Here is a 15,512-nt window from a genome sequence, read left to right on the forward strand (position 1 = left end):
ACTCAGCAAAGGGAATTTCTGGGCACAGCAAGCTCTTTTTAGAGTAGATCTTAACAGCAGAAAAGAAAGATCACGTCGTAAAGCTGGAACAAAAGCTAAAGCATCAGAAGCATAAATATATGTGAAGTGTTCTTTTATACAGACTGACTTACGCAAGTGTAAACCTAAAAGTATGTGCTCCCCTTAGGCTAGTCATAAGGACTGTGGAGGCAACTTCCATGGGGAACACAGTTCATTTACTCTACCAGAACCTGGCTTGAGAAGACACCATTTTCCCCTGCTGTTTCACCACGACTGACACTTTTCTCCAATAGAAAAGAGGCAAAATTATACATATCCAACACTTTACAGATATCCGGTGATTAATGTGGGTCGGATGCATGTTGGCTCTGACAGCACGTATCAGAGACATCCACAGATGCCTGGACAGGGCTTTCCAGATTCATTTTTTTCTGAAGACATGGAGGGTGGGTTCATTCTCATTTAACTTCTGGTGCCTAAAAGCTAGGCACCTAACCCAAGATAGTCATCTAGCTTCCTGCTGTAGGCTACAGAGACAGAGAGGACAACCAGAGGGTAATTTAATCCTACCTAGGATTGCTGGAACAGGGGGAGTATCAATCTGAGACCCTTGTCTGTCCCCATTGCCTACAGTGGAAGCCTGTATAACTAATTTAGAGTGAATGCTTAAATTCTGGACAATTAAAATAAAGTGAGGTGAATCTTGTCTAGAGAACGCGGTGGCTTCCTGAGTGATGGGTGCAAGCAAACAGAACCCTCAAGCCCCTGGCAGGACTTCTGCTCCTGTGTGGGTGAGCACTGCTGGCTGCCATATCACACGGCAAGTGTACTTGGATGTTGTTATGAATGCTGGTGCAAATAGAAAAGCTCCACAGCTCTTTTGCAAGTATAACATAAAAGGGGGGAAACGGGGGTAACAAAGCCATCCAGGCAGGACTATCAACTCCTGGGTAAAGGAGAAACCCACCTCTGTCCATGCTGTGCCATTTCAATAGCTCTGCGAGCAGGGACTGGGGAGCCGCCATCTGTCACACTGAGAACCTCCATTGACTTCCTTTCTGGCCGCCGCTTCCCATGCCTGTTCAGCATCGGGGAGTCCACACGCTTCCTGGGGGGATCTTTATGAAAAGAAAATGCTGTCAGCTGAATTCAGCTGTGACCTACCTTACTCAGCTTGGCTAAACCCTTTCTCAACAATCTCACTCTCACACCTCCCCTACAGAGACAGGTATCTTCGTGATGGAGGTGAACATTTGCAGTATCACCCTTCTTCCAAATTTGTAAACATTAAGACGTAAGTTGCAATCCATCTACAGAGAGAGGGAGTGCTCCTACTGCCCTGAATGTATGTGCACTGTAAAATAAAGGTATGATTATAGCATGGCTAGCACAGGTTACTTCACATGGCTGATAACAGTAATATTAAGATGACAGCCTGGGCTACAGTCCAAGCTGTTAGCCAGACTGCAAGCCAACCCGGGATCCTGTATAGGTAATCAGGTTGCTAGAACTTGCCTGCAATGTCCAGTGTAGCTAGATTAAATGTTGCGCAGGGACTTGAGCATACACTAAACTCAGATGCACATTCTTCTTTGAATACATGCCCCTTTTTGGCATCTTTAAGAATATATGAAAAAGACTCTGAAATATATTTTTCTTCTTTCAACACAAAAAATCAAGCATTCTTGTCTACCTGAGATGAATCTCCAGTGAGAGCTACTGAAACATATCTCAGAGGTCTTCATACAACTTTTACTGCTATAGGAGCTGAAGTGCCTTATATTTTTTATTGTGTAACATCTCTATGAAGTATGGAAGTGTTACTTCCACTTTGCAGAGAGCAAACTGAGGTGTAAGAATGAGATTTTTAAAGGCATCTCATTTCTAAAGGTGCAGACAAACATTTACTGAGGTTCTGAGAAGCTCCTAAATTGCTCTGAAAATCGGAATCTTTGGGTACCAAACCACATTACAGAAAGTGCTCCTAGGTGACTTGCCAAACCATACACAGCTCCATGGTGAAACAGAGAACCAAATGCAGACCTACTGAGTGTTTTGCTACTAACATTTCTCATGGTATCAAAACAGTAAAAAGGAGGAAGGCAAAACAATGAAAAGGAAAGGATTTTCTTAAGTTGGGCTATTTAGTTCTTGCCTCTATTTATAAACACATTTTTAATTTTAGTGGAGAGCAACTACCTTGAAGAAAAGGCATCCTCCACCTCTGCAGTTAGATATGAGCTTACAGTGCCCATGCCCTAAGGCTTCTTCCTCTGCCAGGATTGATTTGTAAAACCAAAAATATTGCATTTGACAATTCTATCACTACTGCCTAGTCTGATGATATTATCTTTGTTACCAGCCCTCTTCCATTCCCCTACATCTACTTGCTTGTTTCTTCTCTCTCTTACATCACAGTTTTTAGAGCATAGCTTCTCCTAGGCAGGGCCTATCCTTGAAACAATGAGCATGAGCAAAGAAGGCCCAAGTGCAAATAGGCTAGTGACAACAACTGGCTGCATTACACTATAACCCAAGTATTCTTCTTAGCAATAATTTTCCTGTTAAAAATGAAGTAGAAAAAAGCAGTCAAATCTCCTTCTATTTCAGACTATTTCCAGTAATAAAAAGGTAGTAAAAAATACTAATGGGCTAATTACCTGCAGATTAGGAAAAATATGCACGGTGCATAAAGCTAAGGGAAAACCAGAGGCAGTTGCACCCAATAAGGCAGTAATAAGGGGTGTCTTCGGCTACACACGTATAAGTGGTTAAAAGTGAGCTAAGACAAGGTTTAGAGAAATAATTTCTTGACACTTCAAACTACTACTTCTTCAACAACTTCAAAGAATGAGAGAGGATCCATCCTACAGAACAGCTTCTGGTACAAGTGTGACTAGAGCTGAGTAACACACCTTAACCAGAATGTAACTAAGTTCAGTATCCACAACAGGGAGTTGACGCAAGTTTCCCAGGGGGATACCAGACTTTAGAAAGGAATGGGAAAGGGTGCAGTTTAAAAAGAAAGGAAGAAGAAGGAAGGAGAAGGAAGATGAAGAAAGCAGCTAATGTCAAAATAAAGGAGATCAGTAAGCTCAGACCGCATTGAGGTTAGTTAGTAACGGAGTCTCAACAAGAAAGAAGAAAACGGCAAGAAAAACATTGGATGAATAGATATTTTAAAAGGCAATGTGATCCAAACAGGTTCAAAATAGAAGACTTTAGCAAATGGAAATTTAGCCAAGTGACACTTACAAAAGTGAGAGTTAGACCAAATATAAGGTGAACATTAAAAGTGAGCTAAGAAGGAATTTAAGGAGGAATTAGCCAAAGACTTGAATAATAGTGGTTTGTATAGCCATCAGAAGCAGAAAGCTTGAGAGGACGGTGGCCAGAGGGACCATAAGGGAATCAACAGAAAAATTAGGGAGGATAAGGATATTTCTAAAATACTAAATAATTCTTTTGTATCAATCTTTGCTGCTCAAGATGCTGGAAGATATTGATTTCCAATCTGTATTTTAAGCTATTTAAGAGAGGGAATAAACAAAAGAGCAGGTGGTGAAACACACCTATAAATTAAACAACAATTGACCAAGGTTTGATGGAGCATACATCCAGGAGTTTGCATGAAGGTAAGGAAGAATATGGTTGAGCAGCTGATGGGGTTATTTGAACTCTTAAAACTAGCTACTAACCTATACTATACAGGGCTGATGGTAGCAAGTACTGTACATATTTATTAAAGGGGTCTAAGGTGATCCTAGAAACCAAAGGACACTGAGTCTGTCATCACTCTTAAGCCCAAAGATATATGAGGAATCATTAAATACACAGTCATCCTGCCACAGAGACTAAACTGGTGGCATATAAAAGCAATTGAAGATATTGCAGCAGCAGCATAGGAAGTGAAAACAGGAAAAACCCCCATGTATGCATTTCTCTTCTTGAGTCTCTGGTAAAACTAAAAAGGAAAACTAAAGTCCTAACCTAGTTTTGTGATAGTTTTTGTAATGTATTTTCCCTTCATTCCACAAAAGAAAAATTAAGCTATTCCAAAGGATTTTTACAGAGGAAGAGACTATCATATAGGTAATAACCCAGTGATGAAGGCATTCATTTGGAAGGCGGGAAATAAAGGTTCAGCTTCTGGGTCTCAACGAGGCACCTACATCCTATATAGCTATTTTGGCTGAATCTCTTGCTCTCTGGTTTAATAAGAGCCTCCACCCTGCAGAAGCCTTTTGCTCAAGGAGATATTAGTTGACATTCACATATTTTACTGATAAATTTCTAACTTCTGTGTTCTCAGGAAAAGAAAATGGAACTGGACTCCAAAGATGGTGAGGGTGGCTCTCCTCTGGCCCTTCGAGAAAGCTTTATATAAACCAAAACATGCAAAAGAAAAACCAGAAGAGAGCAGGCTAGCCTAAAGTGGCCAAGTCTGAGCCTCCCTTTATTTTAACCCGCATCCATCCTTTCCAAGATTTAACACGCAAAGGAAGAAGAAAAAAACAAGGTACATTGACATGTACTTTTTATTTGGCAAGAGCTCAGGCAACGCACAACTCTGAGGAATTTCTTCAAGCAGCTATTATTAAATCTGTTACCTTTTCTCTGCTCTTCTCTGTTCATGCAAGGCCATTGCTAATGGCTAATGATGAGATATTCATCAGAAGCATGACTGCTTTTAATTAAACCTTGCCCCATGTTCCCAGAGATACTGCTGGGAACAGAGGAGGTGGAAACCCCCTGTGGAAGAGGAAATACAACTCACAAACACTCCAAGAATAATGCTCAAAGAGTCTAAAATGTGTCAGTGCAGCACAATGTTATATTCAGAGTAATGTTTCCCTGTTGGGGAACATTTCCACTCCATGTACAAAAAAAATACAATAGTGGAGCCCAATACTTCACTTCAACACATAAAATACTTCATCATGTGGAAGAGAGAGATATTACGTATTTGGGCATAGCTGTACATTCACTTACATGTTGGATATGAAGAATCTAGAGGCACCATGCTTCTTTTCTTAACACAAAACATTCCTAAAACAAGATGGGGGTGTTCCTGCGTTTCAGGATAATCTGTTCGAGTCAAAAGCTGATTAGTGAAGTGCTAGATGACAAGCTGCACTGAGCAGGTGCTTTTGACCACAGGACCTGCAGTTGGCACATTAACCCATCTGCATCAGGATCCCTGCTAACATGCTCTCTGCAGTTTCATCTAAAGTTAAAAAAATTACTGTGTTGACTATGAACTTCCTACTGTTTCCACAAACAAAAGATTTCCTTGCAAAATTATATGGCCTGGAGCCTGGAACATGGCTAATGTAATAATCCAATTGAGTAATAACAAACTTACAGTTCAATATGCCACTCCCTTATAGGCTTGGGCGATTCCAGCCTTTCCAGTGAAATTAAGAGCACTTTGCTTCTAGCTTTGAAAGTGCTTAAATAATATGATCTAAAAATCACAACACTACTATGTAAAAATACTATTTCAGGTCATTGACAGAAGTGACTAACATTTTATTAGTTAAACTGTTGTCACTGTGCACAGCAGGAGACTCTTAGATACTTATCTCCTTAGGGAAGCATTTTCCCTTGTGTCGGGAATACTGTAGTCCTTGGCCACCAGCAATACTCTGCTTATAAAACACTATTGAATAATTCTTCAGGAATAAGGTGCTACATGCAGATTAGTGAATTCTGCCACTAGACTACCCTGCTTCCAAACCCAATCTGGCTTGCACAGAGCCAGCTTAGGGGTTCACATGACATTTTCTAAGAATTCTGGTTCAAAACCAACTTGGATGTTTCTGCACCATGAGACGGACATGTCCTGGGAAAATAAAATCTTTGAGTTAAACTGAAAAAGGATTCTCGCCAATGCTGTATACTCTTTTGGTGGGAAGGTAACAGTGATGCTAGGGTTTGGGGATATCAGGAAAAAAAACAAAAACAAAACCCCCCAAACCCCAGAAGAAGGCATAGAGGAGCTAATTGAGATCAGTTCATGACAATAGAGGTCATATCTGTAATACCTATTTCATTCCTAGGGGGAAGATCCTCATCTTCATGACTGGGATACCTCTCCTTCCGGTCAAGCAGAAGAAAATAAATCATTTTTTCTTGGTTCTCTCTGAAAAAAAAGGAAAAAAACCTTTAAATTTGAAGAGAAAAAACAAAAACACGCAGATACCCCTTCTCATCAAAGAAATAGTTACAGTTATTCTAAATAAGCTGAAATGTTCATGTGCCTGCCAGCTAGATACATAACCCACAGAGCTTTTGAGAGCCTTGCTGTCTCCAACAAGCAGCTAGTGAGAAAAGGAAATACAACTCCTACGTTATGCATCTTGAACAGAGGCACAGGACAGACTAAGTAACATGTCTGCAGAATGTCCGAACCAAAATGGCAGCTAGATAGGTCTCCTGAGCTGCTGTCAAAGTGCTCTTTCCACTACCCATCCCTCGTAACACCTCCAGAAACAGACCAGCTCCCAAGTAGAAGCTTGAAATAAATAAAAAATTTGCCAATAGAGGCAGATCCAACACAGACAGCAGCAATGACACCTCCCCACCCAGACTGCATAGACCGTTTTTTCATGAAGTGATCGCGTCTGGCACCATGCTCCCACTGCGGTCAGGCTGTGAGCCTTCTGACACAGGGCACAAGAAACCCTCAGTGACCTCTCGCTTCCCTCCAACACCTCCTTGGCACCTGAGCAGCCAGACAGCGAGAAATTGCAACCGGTCCCTCATGGCAAGAGACATGTTACAGCAATCACTGCCTTTCCCCAAGTTTCTAGGCATTGCAGCCCGTGAACACCCGACGGATATTAAGGCTGAGCAAGTGCTTACTCTTCCGACAACAAGTCCTGTAAGAGTTTATTTCGGTCACGGAAGCAGCCTAACGAGTGCATGCTATCTAACACGTCGGGATCAATATCCTCCAGGGAAGGGAGAGAACGAATCTGCACCTTTCGAGGGATTGGTTGCTCTGGTTCTGGCTCATTCTTACCCCCTCTGCAGAGGAAAGAACATAAGAGAGAGAAAGGGGCAGGGAAAAAAAGAAGAGAAACGTGAGTCACAAATGAACCCTTACTCTGAAACACAGCCTGCAGCAACAGATGGAAATAGCTTGTTAAATTCCCACTGAGAGACCAGATCTCGCAACCAGAAAGATATTCGCTTCAGAAGAAAATGCCACGAAGGCTGAGAGTGACCAGCACCTTATGGATTTGGTTCTTTAATGAGAAATATCTGCATTAAGTCAGAAAGGCAGTAGGAACTTCACTTACCAGTGCCCTCATAATTTAAGCAGCTGTTCAGCACCCTAATGCCAAACATTTATAAAACGCTACATGGTTTTAGAGCCTCATCAGCAGGCCAGACCTCAGGCTATCAGGCTGAAAAGTGCAAGCTGAATGATTCTCTTTCAAAGAACAAACTGTGAACAACCCAACACTGTGTTTCGCTAATTATAATTACAACAGGCTTTGCAGCAATTTTTCACTTGTAAACTTCTGAAGTGGTTTAGGAGACCTCAGTGCTGAGGTCCCAATTTGACACACTTTAAAAGATATTTCAGGAAACGAGGTCCCTTATTTACATGCCTAAATACGGCACTCTCTGCTTCTCTTCAGACAGGCAAATTTGAAAATTCGGGCCTGAGTGTGCTGCCCAAGGTCAGTGGTAGACCTAGGAATGTATAATTAGTGGCAGAGCACATTACTCTTTTAAAAGTAGTAAACACAAACTTCCTGCATAATTATCTCATTTCATTCACTAAACTCAGGAAATATTGATTATTCATTGCAATTATAAGCCCTAGCTATAAAAAACAGCTCAAGATCTCAGGATATCTATGACTGACTGACTGATATAAATAGCAAGCAACCTGAGTATCTGCTGATTTTATTTAGTCAGGCAGGGAGCAGCTTATGTAAACTGTGTGCACCCAAAGAGGTGGGTTTGGTGGTGGTGGGATTTTGGTAGGAGAAGCTGCCTATCCTGAATCTTCACTACTTCTCAGTGGATGCTGTGTCCCCTCTCAAGGCTTTCACAGCCTGTGGGCGAGGACTTCTCTTTATGCGATGTGAATGTGCAGCTGTTGGGTCCAGGCTCCAATGGTGGGTGACAGGAATCAGGAACATTTCAGCTGCATCACACGTCACCGTTTGCTGTTCATGGGGCTGTGTTTGGGCACTAGACTCTTCCTTTCGATGCCAGCAGAAACAAGGTGAGCACAAATTCCAAACTTACCGGCACAGCTTAACATGCTCTGGGCTCAGATGTGAGCTGGCCAAGTATCTACATCGGAAAGGGAGCTCCAAAGCAGATGCACCCCAATTCTTCTTGGGGAGGTTAGAAAGCACCCACGGCAGAATCACACATATGAGCTCAATGCCTCAACTAGTACAGCAGTACCAAAAAGGCAGCCAACACAGATTATCTCCTCCAAGGTAAGATGGCAACACTAAGCCATTGCAGTCATGGCAGTTACATGTTACACCTTCATCACTGAACACTGCTGGGTGCTACTTGCCATTTATTTTTAAGCAAGTTGAAATGCAGTTTCAGGATGTCTGTTCTGTGATAGTTCAACTAGAGAAACACCTTATTCCTTGAATGTTCTGTCTTTATGGTGTAGCTGCTCCTAGAGCGAGTTATTATTCAAACTGCGTGAGGACTTAGCTCTCAACAAGTGATAAGCAATGACTAGATTATAACCTTGCACTATTAAAGCCAAAGATGACCTTGTCATTAAAATACATTCTTGCAGGATGGGCCTTCAGACAGCAGCATGCATTTTTGTTTTTTAATCATCTGAAGTTCAATACTACTAGGTATTGACTTCATTAATCATCCATTATATTACAAGCAGAGGTCCTTAAGGTAAATTAAAGAGATTAAAAAGAAATGATTGCTTTTGAAAATTCCCAGAAGATTTGGATTTCCTGCTAGTCACCCTAGTCTATAGCAGAATATCACCCGCAAGTTTCTTTTACATCAGCTTGTGAGCCATTTCTAGAGAGCACAGCTTGCTATCTTCTGCGCACTGAAAAGTGGTTTTCCCTTATGCCCCGCACCTGGTCAACCTCAGGCACAGCCAGGGATTTTCACACTTCCTCATCAGGCACAAGAAAAATCTGTAAAGAGACGCCTTGTCATTCAGCAATGCATTCGCTGCTTCGGGAAATGAAAATCACTGGGTCCGTACTGGGACTGGCACGACTATAGTGTCTGCTCCATCCTCAGTCTGGTAGAGAGTGACAAATTTGTTGCATTTTCGCCCACGCAGACATCAAACAACGTCACACGATGAATACTGCAAATCACGTATATTTTTTTAAAGGCCTGGGTGAATGTAATTGCTGCTTTCAAACCTCGCCTCTTTTGTGAGGAACGATGCATACAATGGAGGTGATTCCAGAACAGGCTGGACTTTTTAAATCTCTCCACAAAATTCGCTCATGAATCTCACTGAGATGCACATTTACATTAGCTCAAAGCAAGGTGGAACCAGTACCACTATTCTTTTCCTGATTTTGGTAAATTTATTACCCTCAGAATTAGGGCAATAACTCAGTATTACAGGGTGCTGTATTTATCACAACAGCAGATACCATTTGCCCTCTTGCTTTATTAAAAATGATTAAAATAACTGGTGTTTATTTGCTGATATATGATAACTGGCGCTTGAGGTAAAAATTATCTGGCACAAAATCTAGAACTATTTTGAAAAGAAACCTATTTCAATTAAAAAGGCTTAAAATATCACTGAATTAATCTGGGTGAGAGAGCAAGAAGAACGGGAAGATGGAGATGAAAGGTTTCTGTTTGATTTCATTTTTCTTTTTTTTAGGATTGTGAATCATGATTTCAACTTTCAAGACCTTTCTCGGTCTGCCTAGCCTGCAGTTACATCTTTTTCACAGTTTTACAGGATCCTGAATATCTATTTAAGAATAAAGTGAAATCAATTATCATGTTCCGAGCACAAGTTTCAGGTCAGTAAACTATATACGACAAAGAATAAAGATATGACATAGAATAGTAGTGTTACATAAAGAAAAAATGAGAGATGCAAGCAAAACAGCCACGGCCTACAACCAATACACTTGTAACCACTCCTTTCTTTGTCAACATCATTATATCCAGGCCAAATGAATGCAGAGAGGCTGGGGAACATTACCAGAGGAAGTGGTAGAGTTTGGAGGTGGCAGGGTTATTCACAGACTAAATTTAGCCAAAGGATCCTCCTTAGGTCAATCCATGGCCAAAGGAGAGAGAATGAGAAAGAGACTCCTTTAGAAAGCTATTTTGAGCAGAAAGCTTGTTTTAAGCAATCTGAACTGACTTCTGGAGGAGCCTTTCTCTCTCTCCATTGACTACACTGGGAGTCTAGAGAGATTTGCTTTTGCAAAACTCAAGTTAGTTCTTACGAGAATGCCCTCAGATGCGATTTCCATTGAGGTAAAAACCTGTTTACTGTGCCAGACATCAGAGAGCCAGATCTTCATCGAGAAGTAAATGAAAATGCTCTAACATAACTGCAAAGAAAAAAATCTTCAAATTTTAAAGCTAGAATAAAGTCATGAAATAACATCTGCTTAATTGTGCATGTGAGCCTGGAACAACAGTTCTCTGCAAGGTGAAAACTTCCAGGCGAAACTCTTGAGGAAGGTTGGAAAAATAATATAAGCGATCAGTGCCACTTGATTTTATTTCTGATTCCACTTCTGATTAAAGCACAGGGACAATAAAGTTGCCTCTTTTCAGTCCGTGAGGAAACGAAGGGGATCAGCTGTCCAGCCCAACATAAACAGCATTTACTTTTGAATTTCAAGTGAGACATAGGAGGGACATATCAGAGATTACAATTCGAATTCCCCTCTCTTAATTTCTCTTACATTTATCCATGAGAGTTTAAAAAAAAACCAACACACACACTTTCAGCAAAAGTGTCGCCCCCTTGTACAATGCTCAAGTCCTTCTTTGGTTTTAAAAAGTGCCACATCAACTGGTAAGCACAGAGTATGAAAAAAGCCACAGGCAGAGTGCAACCACCATTTCAGGCAAACTAAGAATAAAACATGTTATTCTACTAAACTGTTGAATGCCCTCAGGTCCCCTTTAAGTCAGATGAATCCAGCAAGTGAACAGTACCATAAGGCAGAATTAGAGGAACCAAAACAAAAGTTTTTTCCTGGTGACAGGCTTAAATATCAGGTCAGATCATCCTCAAAAGCTTCCCAAGAGCAATGACAGGAGGATTATGAAGGCAGGACTTTCTGTATCACACATTTAGGGAACTTGCAGGCATGCTGACCCCCAGAAGCATGTATCAAAGCATTGCTTCCTTGTTTTAACACCTGTGGAGTATTCTCCTTCATTTCATTGGGTTACCATCAGTACAAAGCAAAAATGTTATTTATTTACATTAGGACTACACAAAGTGAAAGGTCACTTTTGAAAGCCATCAATCTTCCTCATACCCAAACCACTGGACAGGCGCAGACTTTTCTCATAGACCTCCTGTTTCACTGCTGAGACTGCTGCTTTTAATCAAGTCACACAACTACTCTCACATCAACAGCTTACAAAGTCAGAAGCAGCCTCCTAGCTTGCTGTGAAGAAGCAGGAGTAGGGATTATGAGACCCAAAGTCTCTTGTTCACAGGTGCTCACTTATCAATATAATCCTTTTTGTTTATACTTCAGAGAAAAGCCAAGATGCCACGAAGGACCAAGGAAAAGCCTTCTTGTCAAGAAGGTGTTCAGGGGAGTCTTTGTAGCCCTTGGATAGCAAACTAAATATGGCTGTTAGTTTTTTGCAGGTATCTTTTCAACACGTCAAATTGCTGGACTGAATGTCTCATTTCAAACAATTGCTACCCACATGTTTCTGTATATGAAAGTTCCTGGCTTGAATTTACAAAGATGGAATTATTTTAGTAGCAGAGGGTAAAAAATCACTGCTAGACGCCTTCCTCTCCTCTGCGCCTTCCTCCACCTGTGTAAAAGCTGCTTTCTAATTCCAATCTCTCTTCAGAGATCACTAGACTATCAGCTACCATAACACAACCAATACTGAACACATGCAAAAGTTAATTAAAAAGTGTTACTTACATATACCATATGTGTTTCTGAATATGTTCTAGCTACAAAGGAAAAGAAAACAAGGAATTAGTGCTGTAGAAAAGAAGTAGTAACATCACAAGACATCCTTCTTCAAGGCTTGCCTCTAGTTAGTGTTAAGTCCAGAGCTGGATCCATGCAAATGACAGGAGCTTTATTCTGCATAAAGAGGATGCTCATCCTCCCCCACCCTGTTGTAAAGAAGACTGTAACTCAGCACATAAGGAACAAGTCAGGAGCAAATCCCAGGAAAATGCAGAAGTAGAAGGCTTCATGGGCAAGTGTGTTGCAAATTAAGTTTTTCCCTTCCTAAGCCCTTCCCCTCTACAGTCTAACCAAAATGAAGAGAATACTCCTTTCAATATGTCCTTAATGACTGATTCTTTACACCAAAAGCCCATTTCCAGTTTTGTTTTGGGGAGAGAGAGAAGGAAAAGAAACAAATTCAGCAGGTTCCAATGGATAATGTGAATGAACAAAATAAAATATGTATGAGTGATATGATCTTCCGTCAGGACCCATTCCTGACTGGCATCACGTTTGCCATTAGAATCTAGAGATGAAGTGGAATAAGGCACCATTTATCATTCCAGCAGCTGATCACCAGCCTGCAAACTCCTTTTGCTTCCTCCTTTTCTGTTTCAGGCGCGAGCGTTTCACCATGTACTGAAGGACTGATCAAAGTTTAATAGTGGCCTTGTCTGCTTATGGAACGTGGATGCCAGGGAACGTTACACAATGGCCACATTTTCTGCAAGCACAGGGGAATAAAAAATGCACTTTTTTCTAAGAGAAACCCTAAGCAGCAGAGAGGACAAACCTTAGAGTAAAACCTTTCTAATCCAGCTTATCTGAAGCTTCATCATAGTAGAAAAGTACTGTTCATAGATACCCAGGACAACATTCCTCCTATTCCCCGTTATGAAGAACCTTTGTGCGTGCAGAGCAATGTGCACACTCACTGCCCCCAGGCGTGGGGTTGGGCAACGTGCGAGTGAGAGGCAGGGCAGAACGAGAAGGAAACTCAAATGCTACCAGCTATAAGATGAAATCAGAGCCCCATTAAACTGGTCAGCAAGAACAGAGACAGCTGTCCTGCTCTTATTACTTTCCCCTTCAATTTGAGAATAGTGACAACAAGGGAGTGAGAGAAAAAAAAAAAAAAAGAGGAATGGACAAACAAAACCTCAGCGATAGAAAGTGGGGGTTCAACACAGAGAGCAAGGAATCACAGGCTTCTGTGTTATATAACAATAGCTCCTTGCCTGGGAAACCTGGAATAGCTCAGGCTCAGACTCTATACAAGATCATTTGTTAAGTGAGACAGGGTTTTTCCTGAAATCAAAGAAACAAGGGAATATAGCTTAGGAAAGCATGACAGGACGCTGGAGGGATAAGTATGAGAGACAAACAGCCTCCTTGAAAACCAAGACTGTATCAATATCACAGTCAGAGGTACAGTCCCTGCTTGTATCTCTAGCTGTCATCTAACTAGCCCATGTGCTAGGAGCAGCAAACCTCTCCAGCATGTGCATCCAAGGTCCTGGGCAGACCAGCACAGCTTTCACCAAAGCCCACGCCACTGAGGTTCACTCCCCTCCGTACTGGAGCTAGCCAGACTGCAGCTGGCTTGGGTGTGCTTGCACATAAAGCACTGAAACACCTTTGACTGCAAACCAAGCAGTCGATCCTCCTGCTGACGCCACTGGATAGAGTTCCTTTTCTCCTCTGCATGGCAGGAGCCGTGGTCATGACCAGGTAAAAGTGAGATGCAGGTCCCCCGATGCTTTGTGCTTTCCAGTCATGGCAACTCTGGTGCTTGGACTTGAAAAGACCCCAGTGCCACATCTGTTTGTTTTATAACTCCTTGTCTTCTTGCTGTGGAAAGCTCATTCCTTGGTGTTGCAGTGTTTGATACAGACCTTAGGACTGTGGGCCTCAGCTCTGCCACAGGGCCTCCCCTATCAAAACTTCCCTTGGTCAACCAGTCCCTTCACCCCTGCACTATTAAGAGCTGGGTAGAGTGCTGGTGACACACTGCCATCTCCCCTGAGAAGCTCAGCTCAAGGAGATAAAGATACATATTATGTACCAAATAGCCTGGAGGTGCGGTCCTCCTGGCCAGGGGCTGTGCAAGCTGACACACAACCACAGAACATAAGGAGACACTATTTTGACACTGGACAGGTTTTTAACATGGTTAGTCATCAGGTCCACACTGCTGCAAGGACCCACTAAGGAGGGTACTTCCTTTGCTTGGTGAAACCATCCTGTGAGATGCACTTCTGCTCTTGCTTTCAAACACACCAAATGGAGAGTTAGAGATATTAATGATTTCAGACAGAATGCAGATGATACAGCTAAGCAATGTCCAGGCCTCTTTCACGCTTGCTTCTTCTGCTACAGAGATTTTCTGTCTCCGTGGGCTGCACTGTTCTTTTGTGCCTGCGATATGCAGAAATGCCATGATGAAGCAGACAACAGCACTTCATTCTCTGATTCAAAGAGGGAGAAGAAAGCAGGGTCACCAGTTCTCATCCTAGTCACAGACCTTTGGGCTCCTTCTGAGATGTCAAGCAGGAATCCCTTCTGCCCATCCCTGCCAACCAACCTCCTTCAAGCTAAAGACCTCACAGCATTTTTCTGAAAGAGAAGCACCGTAGCACTTTGATGCACATACAGAGATGTGTGCGAGGTCTCACGTGAGAACACAATGGCTGCTGTTTACCTACGCATTTGCAGCTCCATCCCCATCAAAATCATTGCTGCGAAGTACTCTGGGATACCCTAGATATGAAAACTACTCTACAAAACCAATTTCTATTCTGAATCTGCATCAACTTCTATTCTGATTCAAATGTAATTGCACTGAAATGTTATTACAAGTGTGCTTGCTACTGCCAACATCTTCACTGCTTTTTTTAAAGGTAATTAATTAATGCTTTGTTGCTTTTCATCTGCATTAAAGTGACAGGAGGGTTATGGGAGGGCGATTGGTTTTGACAAGGAGAAGTCTTTATGCTTTTTACTATGCAATGCAGGGGAGGGAGATCCACAGTGGGAGCTAATCTCACTCCTCCTGCCTTCATTTAAACACAATGTTTAAATGCATTTAAGTGACGAAGGCATTTAACAGCCCTTCCCAGAGGGTTCTTGCTGTTTGCACATGAGTTTGCCAAATTTAATGCCATTTTATGGGAGTTGTAAAAATGCTGCTTCCTAATATCTCTAGCCACCACAGGCAATTGTCTCATGATGCCATCTCTAAAACAACAAAACATGCTCAGATCCATTGCTCGTGCAGAGTCATAGGAGAGGTTTCTGCAAGCTAAAATGCTGTAA

At 41.9% G+C, this 15,512-nt stretch overlaps 1 protein-coding gene across 1 annotated transcript in view; it reads right to left on the reverse strand.

Moving 5' to 3' along the window:
- The window catches only part of BRSK2 (BR serine/threonine kinase 2), a 313,443-nt gene that overhangs the window by 51,092 nt on the left and 246,839 nt on the right, over nucleotides 1-15,512 (reverse strand). Inside the window, 4 exon segments of the mRNA XM_064513155.1 lie at nucleotides 989-1,139; nucleotides 6,069-6,166; nucleotides 6,889-7,053; nucleotides 12,162-12,193. Of these exon segments, the coding sequence (XP_064369225.1) occupies nucleotides 989-1,139; nucleotides 6,069-6,166; nucleotides 6,889-7,053; nucleotides 12,162-12,193 (446 nt within the window).

This window comes from Dromaius novaehollandiae, chromosome 5 (genome assembly GCF_036370855.1).
Source record: "Dromaius novaehollandiae isolate bDroNov1 chromosome 5, bDroNov1.hap1, whole genome shotgun sequence".
Lineage (NCBI taxonomy): Eukaryota > Metazoa > Chordata > Aves > Casuariiformes > Dromaiidae > Dromaius > Dromaius novaehollandiae.